The 12,552-nt window shown below is 45.1% G+C and overlaps 1 protein-coding gene across 2 annotated transcripts in view; it reads left to right on the top strand.

Annotated features, from left to right (window-relative positions):
- The first annotated feature begins 574 nt into the window (after positions 1–574).
- The window catches only part of LOC110520372 (TSC22 domain family protein 1), a 75,460-nt gene continuing 63,482 nt past the window's right edge, over positions 575–12,552 (top strand). The window contains exons 1-2 of one of the 2 annotated variants that reach the window (XM_090230149.1): positions 2,739–2,931; positions 3,458–6,125. In XM_090230149.1, the coding sequence (XP_090086275.1) occupies positions 3,481–6,125 (2,645 nt within the window). In that variant the 5' untranslated portion in view covers positions 2,739–2,931; positions 3,458–3,480. Of the gene's footprint in view, positions 6,126–12,552 lie in introns of both variants that reach the window. The other variant, XM_021597639.3, reaches the window with a different exon arrangement.

Below are 12,552 nucleotides of genomic sequence, written 5' to 3'. Positions count from 1 at the left end.
TTTGGTGAGATTTTATTTTACTGACACCCCACTTTGAGTGCCCTCACCTCCTCCCTCGTCGTTGTTGGTGATCAAGCCTACAACTGTTGTGTCATCTGCCAACTTGATGATTGAGTTGGAGATGTGCATGGCCATGCATTCATGGGTGAAAAGGGAGTACAGGAGGGGGCTGATTGTCCCTCGGGAAAATCAGATTTCTCTGCCATTGTTATCATGGATTCACATACAGAACTGACATCCTCTCTCAATGACTTACAGATTGCTGTCATCGTGCCTTTTCACGTTTAAACTTCTTGAACTGATCCTGGGAGAACTGAGAGGTCCTGGACCTCTGTTGAGGTTGTCCATTCTTGTAATAGTTGACTCCCAACAGTATTTGGACAAAACACTTGAAGCTATTTTCTTGTTGTTGTAACAACTGCTTGTAGAACTCATTTTGTTTGTTTAAAAGATACTTCACCTGTGATAGAGACACCATTGTCCTCAACGGCACTCCCGCTGGCTTTGGTCTTTGTCATAGTAGCAACTTAAGTTACGCTGTTACTCCTCGCAGTTCCAGGCGCGGCAGGTCGCAGGGAAGTTTGAAAACAACAACAACAAACAGCAGGGATCTAGACAGCCACAAGCTCGGGACAATCCGTGGTCCTAGCCACAATGGCTAACTGCGTTGCGGGCTGCGTTCAAGCCCTCATGAAAGCCCTGCTAGCTTGATAAGCTGCTAGCTAGCAGCTAGGTTAGCTGTTACAACAAACAGCTCCTCAGACCTGGCCTTGGTCAGCAGGATCACTGGACAGACAGTAGTGGTCACAGCAACTGATGCCAACTGCAGCGTGGGATCCAAATTCAAAAGGTAGATAGCTAGTAACCAAACTTTTTCAATAGACTTTTAAAACTTTCCAAAACTACAAACTTTCCAAAACAACTAACCGAGCTCTCCCTCATTGAAAGTTCAAGAGGAAGTGACGAGCGCCGCTGGACATAAAAACTGAAGACGAGGAGGGAAAGATTTTTTTTGTCATTCCCATCAAAGAAATGAGTGTTTACAAAATGACAGTCTGTGTATAAATTGAGTATTATTGTTAGGGCAGAACAATAGTGCTCAGTGTGTTTTGTTGTGGAGTGCCAGAGTGATTTAAAGCTGCTGACTGTACCAGACGCTTACATTGCGCTCGCCTCTCGCTGGCTCTCTCTCCCTCCGTCATTTGTATGGATGAGCACAATCTGTCTGCCTGCACGGTCTGGTCACAGCCTGCTGCTGCCTGCCTGCCAGTCACCCACAATGGGCACATGCTCTCATTCGCTCTCTCTCAATTCAATCGTCTATTGCTCCCTCTCTGTACTGTCTATCTCCCCCATAGCCCCTCTCTCTGATTCTTTCTATTTCATTCACTTAATCTTCCTCTGTCCTCTCCACAAACACATCTCTCTCTCTCTCCCTAACTCCTCTCATACAGCGTCCCACCTGAGTGTAACAGTCCTGAGGGCCTCCTGGTGTTTTAATTAACTATCTGGTGGCTGTGACTGAGCCAATGACTCAGGGATGAGAGGAGGTGAGAGGAAAGTAGAGGAAATAGTATGAGAGGAGAAGAGAGAATAGGAGAGAGGAGTATGTCATGACAACGATAGTCAGAGAAGTTGGCCAAACAAAGCACATTCAGATGGTACCAGACTATCTGCTGTTATTCACTAAGACATTCACAACAACAGGTGGGTCTGGTCTCGATGGCAGCCAACAGTGATAAAACAGAAGGCACCAGAATACAGGGAGGTGGAGGTACACGCACACATCCAGAACAGACTTCGTGGCAACGGGAGGGGTTACTGACCTGGAGTACCCACCACAATAAACACACTCTCACAATACATGCATGTAGAATAATCGTCAGTGCAGTGAACACGTCTGGCCGGCTCCATTCTGTCTGCAGAATATTCTGTCTGCATGCCTTTTGTTTCACAGTAAAAACACACAACTGATCTTGTTGTTTGTGTTGTTAAAGTTTTGTTCAGACCAAAACATTTCCTTTTGTTGTTTTTGTTAGAAGTTAAAGGTAAAACAGAACTCTGATGCCCTACGAAAACGACATAACAATATGGCTGATGGAATATACATTTTTTTGAGTGATTTATCCTACCATATTGCTACTCTTGTCTACCGTTCATGAAAATAATGTGATTGGCATTATGACACCCATAACACATTTCCCTATCCATCTCTCATAAGCCTATTTAAAATCATGGCAAGCTGCAAGCATTTATGATTTTATCCAGTTGGGTTGCACAAGGGTAAAGGAATGGGAATATTCTGTAAGAGTCGTTTTGTCCCACCGTCTCGGTCGCTTGGTATTTTTCGAAACATGATCTAGGCCTACTGAAACTATTTTTTGTCCGTTGCCTGCCTCTCCCCTGTTGTTCTCTCAGTCTCTTCTCTCCAGACTGCTTTTTGTCTGACTCGTCTGGGCATCAATAGAGCATGCGTGGTCGCCATGTTAGCAAGTTTTCTCCTCCCCCGTCGTCACTAGTTACCACAGCCACACATTCATAAACCACGCCCATTTCTGACAATTATTTTCATATTTTAAACCTAACCTCAACCGTAACTACACTGCTAATATTATGCCTAACCCTAACCTTATGTCAAGACCAAAAAGCATTTTTGTTTTCAAGAATTCTTACGATATAGACAATTTTCACTCTGTCGCTGTGGTAACTAGTGGAAACCCTCCTCCCATCGGTCTCGTCACACTTCAACGGTTCGAGCCACAGTGCAAGAACAAGAAGGCGGACTGGCTGTGAATAGCTTTTGGAAGAGGGAGTGATACAGCAAACATTGGACTAGCTAACGTTAGCTATAACAAAGACTTTTCAGAATGGATTAACCCGTTTTGCGAGATAATTAAGTGGTTATATTCTCCTAAGGACAACCTTATATCGGTAAAGGATTGCTTGTTTTCATTTTTTGCTTCTGAGAAATTCAATAATGCAACTCACCACAGTGTGTGGATAGTGATGGAGCTAACGTTGCACTTCTGTATCAGCTCTCGCTTTGGATGCTTACTGCTTACTCAGTTTGTGTTATAACAATTTATCAATTATAACAATTTACCTATTGAGATAATATAGTACAACGACGAAATGCTGGCTTGTATGTGAGAACATACGCGTCTGTAACTGGCTAGCAAGCCCATACGCTTATGTTAGACTAGCTAACAAGCTAGTTAGCTTGTTAGCATTTCGGCTCGTCAACTGATTGTCAAACGCGAGCATTTTCCGTCACGAGGGAAGACGTTTAGAAATCCCAAAAAGCTAAATGTTTGAACCTTGTCTTTAAAACAGATTTATTTATTGTCGGTTGATATTAAGTTATTGTTAAATATCAGTTTTTGCCAAAACGGCTGCCCTAACGAAGTGTAACGTTATCCCCTGGAATCTTTCAAAATGCACCATCCTCATTCTGCAGGAGACTCTGGCAGCGTCAGAAAGATGGCGCACCCGGCGAATTTTCCTAGAAGGGGTAATGTTAGCAACATTAACACCGGCGCCGGGAGTGTTCCCACGTTGTCAACACCGACTAGTCCAGCTGTTAGCAAATGCCACGTTCCCACTGAAGACTACCAATCCCCCCTATTGATGCAGTCTCAACCTCCTGTTGGATCATCCTCCCCTGGGCCTCAGCACCCTCCCCACAGCCTTAACCTGCACTCCCAGCCACAGCCCCAGGCTCTCTCCTCTGGGTCTCAGATGATGATGAAGAAGAAGAGTGGCTTCCAGATCACCAGTGTGACTCCAGCACAGATCTCTGTGAGCACCAACAACAGCATAGCGGAGGACACAGAGAGCTATGATGATCTGGATGAGTCTCATACAGAGGATCTGTCCTCTTCAGAGATCCTGGATGTCTCCCTCTCCAGGGCCAATGACATGGCTGGGGGTGCAAGGAGCTCCTCAGAGGAGACGCTGAATAACTTTCATGAGGCGGACACCCCCGGGGCTATCTCCCCCAACCAGCCCCCCCACTCCTTGCCCCAGGGTCCCCAGCACGGAGGGATGGTGAACGGAAATGTGCACCACTACCATCACCAGAGGCAACATAATCACCCTCAGCAGGCCCTGGCTCAGCCTCCTTCCTCTGACCCCCACTTTACTCCCACCTCTGGAGGGGCTGGGGGTGCCCTAAATATGCCTTCTACAATGGAGGTACCTCTGGAGAATGTTTCAGTGGGTTCTGCCAGTGTTGCTACTCAGCCTGTAGCAGCTGTCTCTCTCCCTGGAATGCACAGCTCTGCTGCAGTAGCTACTGTTAGCATAGCTAATCCCCTGACCAGCAATGTTTGTAATGTGAATATGTACAGCTCTTCCAATGTATCTGTGATGGGAGGTGTTAGCACCAGCGCTAGCAGCAGTGGTGGTGGCTTCCCCCCTAGTGTGATGAGTTGCAGTGGGAGGGTTGGAGGTTTGATGGGGAGTAACTTTGGCAACCCCAATGTCAATCTGATCCAACACCAAAGCTCTGGAACTGTGAACTCGAGCATCACTATGATTTCTGCTGCTGCCAGTGGCTCTGTGGTGTTGGGGCCCTCCAGTGGCACACAGGGTGGAGGAGCTGCCATACCTCAGCCAGGGATGAGCTCCTCAGGCATGGCTCTAGCCTCAGTCCCCTCCTCCCATCCCCCCCCAACCCCAGCTCCTGCCACCACTAGCTCCCGTTTCAGAGTGGTCAAGCTTGACTCCAGCTCAGAGCCATTTAAAAAGGGCAGATGGACATGTGCTGAGTACTATGACAAGGAGACCCCAGCTTCGGCCCCTGCCCCCTTGTCCTCTGAGGCTACTGCCCCTAGTGGCCGGGTTGTGGACAGCATGCGGCCGTGTGGGCCTGAGTGTGTGAAAGTGGGGTCGGAGAGGGAGAACACCAGTGGGAGTTCAGTGAGCAGCACAGTCAGCACACTGAGTCACTACACAGAGAGTGTGGGAAGTGGAGATGCTGGAGGCCCCCCATTACTCCAGCCCCACCCCCACTACCAGGACTACTCCAACCCCCCTCCGTCCTTCCAGACCTCCCGCCCAGGTTTCCCCATGGTGGTGTCCCAGTCTCACCTGCTGCCCACCGTGGCTCCCTCAGTCCCTGCCAGCGTTCACCAGCCTGCCCCCATCAACATGGTGGGCCTCCAGACCACCATAGGCCACCAAACCACTCCTATGCCCCAGCAGCCGCTCACCTACGCCCAGGCAGCCTCCATCCCGGCTCCTGGCTCAGCTCAGAGCCTAGTGGGGGTGCTCCAGAAGCAGATGGGCTATGCTCTTACACAGCAGCCTTCTGCGACTCCCCAGGTAGCCCCGGTGCACAGGCTGAGCCAGGGAGGGGGCATGCCTCCAGACTACCCCCAGCCCAAGGCAGGCTTACCCCAACCTGCTGTTCCACAGGCCCTGCCTGGTTCCGGGCAGATGATGGGAGTCTCGCAGCAGCAGGTGGTTGGCTCCATGCCCCAGCTCCAACCCCAGGGTCTCGTCCAACAGCAGCCCCAGCAGACCTCAATCCAGGCCTCTGTTGCAGGAGGGGGGTTAATGCCTCAGATGGGCCCAGGAGGAGTGACTGGGTTTGGGCAGCAGCCACAAGGACACTCTCTCCCCCTGGACCACCAACATCAGCAACAACAGCAGTCATTCCCAAGCAAAGCCCAAGGACTTGCCACCCAGCTGTCTAACACTGCCCTCCCTAACCAGGGCTGTCTAGTCTCCAATGTGCTTCCTCCTAACCCACAGAGTGACTCCCAGCCCCAAAACGGCAGTGGCCTGGCCCAGTCTCACCCCCAGGCGCAGCCACCCGGGGTCAGCATGCCCCAGGACTTCAGCAGTGCACAGGCCCACACCCAGGCTGTGGCTTCCCAAGCCAGTGCCCTGTACGCCAGCCTGCCCTCCTTCACCACCACCCAGCTGGAGGATGCCCAGCGCCTGCTCTTCCAGGACCAGTCTGCCCTGCTGGCCCAGACCATGGCCAAGCTGGCTGGGGAGGGTGGCACTGCGGCAGGCACAGGCCTGGGGACTGAAAGTAACGCAGCCGCCGCCACGGCCGTCAGTGCCTTAACCTCTTCTGCCGGACTCTTCAAAGCCGTGGATGGAGACGATGATGGGTGAGTCCCAAATCAGTGCCTTTATGTTTTTGACCGATTGATTGATATTGGGGTATAAAAGTGACAGTATTTCCTACACTAGTAGGCCAGCTGATAGACACATCACTAAAGAGATTGTCCCATGTTGTCTCTTACCTTCAGCATGCTGCTTTTAACATTCCTTCCATAATGTTGTATCTGATGTGCTGAATGACATTTAGACCATTAATTGTTTAGTCAGCATTTGCCTTAAAACACAGTGTCCTGGACATGACCTTGCATGCGGGGGGAGTTCTTCCTAGTGGAGTGATGCAGCCGGCTGAGTGCCTGGTGGTGGTTAGGAATTGTTTGGATTGGGTGAATCCAGGTCGCCACGGCAGCACTGTGTGTGGGTGAGTGGGATGCCAGACAGTGTGTGTATGTGAGATGGCAGACACAACCATGTGTGCGCTCTCACTGTCTGAGAGCGCTCTATGCTACTCCTTAGACACTAGACAGGGCAGTGCTCAGCTGGAAGTGACATTTTGTATACTTTAGACTGCAGTGACTCTGCATTTTAAAACACACAGACTAGGGATTTTGCTTGATGTTTAAACTACAAATCGGTTTTCTGTTTTAAAAAAATCCACTTCAAAGCAGAATAATGGTCCTATTAGGTATGTATGACCGCTATAGCCGGGCAGTCATATGCCGTAACTGAGGCGCTTTCAAGGGTTTATTTGTCCATAAGGGTACACTACTTATTTTTAAATGCAGACACAAAACCTTGTCTGGAGATAGTTTTGAAGTGCAACTGAATGGGCATTTTACCTGTCTGTTAAGGAATGCCGCTTCTGAAGCGGGACTAACGTCCATCGCTAGGGGGGACAGAATTTTCCATCAAATGATCTAGACCTGCTTGCGCTTGCTACTACCACCTGCGTGCAGAGCAGACCACTCTATCCTAAAAAAGTACTAGCTTATAAAAAATAAAAAATAAATCTTAACATAATCACTAGTTAACTTCTTATGGTATAGGGGACAGTTGCGTCCCAAAAGCCAGGGAAAATGCAATGTGGCAAAAAATGTTTTTTTATATAAAAATCACACTTTCGTTAAATCACACATGTAAGATACTCAATTAAAGCTACACTCGTTGTGAATCCATCCAACATGTCATATTTTCAAAAGGCTTTTCGGCGAAAGCATAAGAAGCTATTATCTGATGATGGCACAACAGTCAACAAAGAGGGTAGCATATTTCAACCCTGCAGGCGCTACACAAAGCGCAGAAATAAAATTTTAAACATGCATTACCTTTGACGAGCTTCTTTTGTTGGCACTCCAATATGTCCCATTAACATCACATGGTCCTTTTGTTCAATTAATTCCGTCCATATATATCCAAATGTCAATTTTAAAGCGCGTTTGATCCAAAAAAAAACTGCTTCCAAAATGGGTAAGTCACTACAAAATATCTCAAAAGTTACCGAAATATTTCAAACTACTTTTGTAATACAACTTTAGGTATTTTTAAACGTTAATAATTGATCAAATTGTAGACTGGTCTATCTGTGTTCAATACAGGAAGACAACAAACCATGCTACTTTTCACGTCTTGCGCAACTCTCAACAGTGTTACGCAGTTCCTAGATGGCCTACTTCTTCATTGCACAAATGAATAACCTCAACCAAATTCCAAAGACTGGTGACATCCAGTGGAAGCGATAGGAACTGAAAACCAGTTCCTAAGAAATATAGTTTGCCAAGGAGAACTCACTGAACAGAAAAAAAAATATTCTGAACGGTTAGTTCTCGGGGTTTTGCCTGCTACATAAGTTCTGTTATACTCACAGACATGATTCAAACCGTTTTAGAAACTTCAGTGTTTTCTATCCAAATCTACTAATAATATGCATATCTTATATTCTTGGCATGAGCAGCAGGAAGTTGAAATTGGGCACGCTATTTATCTAAAAGTGAAAATGCTACCCCCTATCCCAAAGAGGTTGACTATACATGGTTGATATTACTAGTTTATCTAGCTTGTTCTGCGTTGCATACAATCGATGCGTTGCCTGTTAATTTATCATTGAATCCTAGCCTACTTTGCCAAACGGGTGATTTAACAAGAGCATTCACGAAAAAAGCACTGTCGTTGCACCAATGTGTACCTAACCATAAACATCAACGCCTTTCTTAAAATCAATACAATAGTATATATTTTAAAACCTGCATATTTAGTTAATATTGCCTTCTAACATGAGTTTCTTTTAACTAGGGAAATTGTCACTTCTCTTGCTTTCTGTGCAACAGAGTCAGGGTATATGCAGCAATTTGGGCCGTCTGGCTCGTTGCGAACTGTGTGAAGACTATTTATTCCTAACAAAGACAGCCAACTTCGCCAAACGGGATGATTTAACAAAAGCGCATTTGCGAAAAAAGCACAATCGTTGCACGAATGTACCTAACCATAAACATCAATGCCTTTCTTAAATTCAATACCCAGAAGTATATTTTATTAAACCTGCCTATTTAGTTAAAATAAATCCAGGTTAGGGAAATTGTGTCACTTGCTTTCATTGCACGCAGAGTTAGGGTATATGCAACAGTTTCGGCCGCCTGGATCGTTGAGAACTAATTTGCCAGAATTGTACATAATTATTACATAACATTGAAGGTTGTGCAATGTAACAGGAATATTTAGACTTATGGATGCCACCCTTTAGATAAAATACGGAACGGTTCTGTATTTCATTGAAAGAATAAAAGTTTTGTTTTCGAAATGATATTTTCCGAATTTGCCCATATTAATGACCGAAGGCTCGTGTTTCTGTGTGTTATTATGTTTAAGTATATGATTTGATATTTGATAGAGCAGTCTGACTGAGTGGTGGTAGGCAGCAGCAGGCTCGTAAGCATTCATTCAAACAGCACTTTCATGCGTTTGCCAGCAGCTCTTCGCTGTGCTTCAATCATTGAGCTGTTTATGACTTCAAGCCTTTCAACTCCCGAGCTAGTTAGCGGCGTACGCGGTAATATCGTTTCAATCGGTGACGTCACTCGCTCTGAGACCTTGAAGTGGTTGTTCCCCTTGCTCTGCAAGGGCCGTGGCTTTTGTGGAGTGATGGGTAACAATTCTTTGTGGGTAACTTTTGTCGATGTGTTCCTTGTTCAAGCCCAGGTAAGGGTGAGGAGAGGGATGGAAGCTATACTGTTACACTGGCAATACTAGAGTGCCTATAAGAACATCCAATAGTCAAAGGTATATGAAATACAAATAGTATAGAGAGAAATAGTCCTATAATTCCTATAATAACTACAACCTAAAACGTCTTACCCGGGAATATTGAAGACTCATGTTAAGAGGAACCACCAGCTTTCAAATGTTCTCATGGTCTGAGCAAGGAACTTAAATGTTAGCTTTCTTACATGGTACATATTGCACTTTTACTTCTCCAACACTTTATTTTTGCATTATTTAAACCAAATTGAACGTGTTTGATTACTTATTTGAGGCTAAATTGATTTTATTGATGTATTATGTGAAACTAAAAGTGTTCATTCAGTATTGTTGTAATTGTCATTATTACAAATAAATAAATAAAATAAAATAAAATTGGCCGATTAATCGGTATCGACTTTATTTGGGTCCTCCAATCGGCATCGGCGTTGAAAAATCATAATCGGTTGACCTCTAGTGTACACACACACTGCCCAAGTCATGTCAGCTTTTGACAGACAGACATCACAGACCGATTGATCCACCCCTGTCTGCTGCGCAGAGCAGTGTTTCTACTTCTACCGTATTGTTTTCACCTTTTCTGATCTGTGCAGATTAGCAGGGGGAAAATAGAGAGGGTGGATTGCCCTACACACTCTCAGCACTTTCTTATTCTACTGGAAAGGGGACACTTATGTTATGCTGAAGAATAAACGGTTCAATTGTTGAGATGGATGTAACACTTTGGCAGTGCTATGAATGGGAGTGAAAGCCAATGGAATTTCAGTCTTTATGTTTAGAAATCAGTATTTGAGGTTAGTGGGGAAGGAATTTTAAATGCTTGCCTTTGCAGCAGAAAGTTAACAGCGTTTAGGTTTCTAACCTCTTTTGTCTAGAATTTATGTGATGGTGTTGGAATATGGTGCCACCATATGATCTTAAATCCTACGTGTAGAGCATGTTTTAGACAAAGTGTAGTGAACCAGGGATATGGATCAACAAGAACTCATTTTGTTTCTCATTTTGAATATTCTACAGCCAGCTAGACGTGTTCATATGGCGGTCTTTGCCCCTTGGAAACCCCTGGGCCACGGCTCACCTCCACAGCCATAGCGATATTGGAGCTGAGGGATGGCTACTGTTGTCACATGATGGTGTACTCTGAGGAATGTATAATCTAGGAGGGTAATGTGGATTACAGTCTTCTCGCAACCCAAAGCCCTTCACAAATGAGCAGATCATCTTGGTGAATTAGCCTCCTAGTCAGCAGTTTACTTTTTTGTATGAAGAACTTTACATTGACTTGTATTGAGTTGAGCCTTAGCCACCAAAGGATAATCTATTAATATGTGAGAAGTACAATTTAAATGTTCTGCAAATGGAATGGAGATAGTATGATAATTGATGTTTGTGACATGTAGATGTATAGACCTAGTTTTCTCAGTACCTGACAGAGCGTGCTGTAGCAGATGTCAGTAAGATGATGTTGAGTAGCTGTGTCAGTGACACACCTATACTGCCCAGGCAGCTCCACTGTCAGAGAGTTAATCAGCGCAGGAATTAATGAATGCTTACTCCGTGTTAAACCCTCATTACACACACGGCTAGGCTGCACACTCAATCAGGGTGTTACGCCTCGGTCATTGCGTTTTGGTACACCAGAAGTACATTTGTTTCCAGTGGAACGCTGCGTTTGCCTTGCAGCATTGCGTCACAGAGGGAGTTGCAGTGCGTTCTGTGTTGGTTTTATCGAACGTGTGCATCAAACTGTATGCGTTGACAGCTTGACAGAAATGTTAGCAAAAGGTGAATGCTGTTTCCATTTTGCCCAATGACGCTGTCAGTATGATCTAGGTGTTAGTGTTTGGAGTGTTTGGAGATGGATAACTAATGACCGCTTTCTGCCTTCTAAATTTGGGTCTCTATTGTACTAGGCTAATTGACATCATGCCTTCCATCGTTTTCCCTTTCGTCCTTGTAATGTTGACAGTGGTCAGATTTTTTCCAGCCCTGAAATGCAAAGTATATTGAGTCCTATTGCTGACATAATTTTCTGTTTAGTTTTGTCCCAAAACACACAGGCCCAAGGTTTCATCACGCTAGCATCTTTGGTTGCAACCCCTATAAGTACCCACTGCACTCGTCCCTTGCCAATATTTCTCCTTGTTTTATTTTTTTCACAGCCCTAACTCTGTTGGACACTGATAAAAACCTCTCACAGTGAATTGTAATGTTACAATAGAAATTGGTTCTATTTGTGACACTCAATGCGCTGCAAGTCCGGCCTCCCATCTCCTCATTGGTTTTTAAGGTCATATACCCACAGGCCAGCTCCTCATTGGTGTTTAGGAGAATATACCCGCGGCGTGGGTGATTGAAAGATGAACTGGCGGTTGTAGTAATGCACCGTAAAGTTGGTTGCCAGCTGCCATGTAAAGTCTAAATAAGTAAAAAAAGAAGCCTGAGGAAGGAAGAGATGATGAGAGAGGAATTCGGTTTGCCGTTTAATCTGTGGATTAATTGGGCTCCCGAGTGGTGCAGCTGTCTCAGTGCATGAGGTGTCACTGCAGTCCCTGGTTCGAATACAGGCTGCATCACATCTGGCTGTGATTGGGAGTCCCATAGGGCAGCGCACAATTGGTCCAGTGTCGTCCGGGTTTAGCCGGGGTAAGCCGTCATTGTAAATTAGAATTTGTTCTTAATTGACTTGCCTAGTTCATTTTAAAAATAATAATTTGTCAGAGTAGAGGACATTGTGCATTTCAGGTAAAATAACAACCCAATGTTTTATATCCGAGTACAAATAAGCTAGCTAGCTAGCTAAATTGCCATAAATGTTTAATGCTTTTCGACCTGTCCCCAAAATAATATAATTGGTTCAGAGTTTTTGACATTTCATCCTGCGTGTCCTGATTGTGTCTGGTGTGGGGGTACAAAATCAACATGCGCGCTTCCGGTTTGGTCAGCACGTTACTGTGTTCGGAGTTTGTTTTTACCATTTTATTGATTAGATTATGATATAGGCTATACAGTGGGGCAAAAAAAGTATTTAGTCAGTCACCAATTGTGCAATTTCTCCCACTTAAAAAGATGAGAGGCCTGTAATTTTCATCATAGGTACACTTCAACTATGACAGACAAAATGAGAAAAAAAATCCAGAAAATCCCATTGTAGGATTTTTAATGAATTTATTTGCAAATTATGGTGGGAAAAAAGTATTTGGTCACCTACAAACAAGCAAGATT

Source organism: Oncorhynchus mykiss, chromosome 3 (genome assembly GCF_057628025.1).
Source record: "Oncorhynchus mykiss isolate SJ-2025 chromosome 3, ASM5762802v1, whole genome shotgun sequence".
Taxonomy (NCBI): domain Eukaryota; kingdom Metazoa; phylum Chordata; class Actinopteri; order Salmoniformes; family Salmonidae; genus Oncorhynchus; species Oncorhynchus mykiss.
Note: the sequence above shows the minus strand (reverse complement) of the source record. Positions and strands in the feature narration are given on the sequence as shown.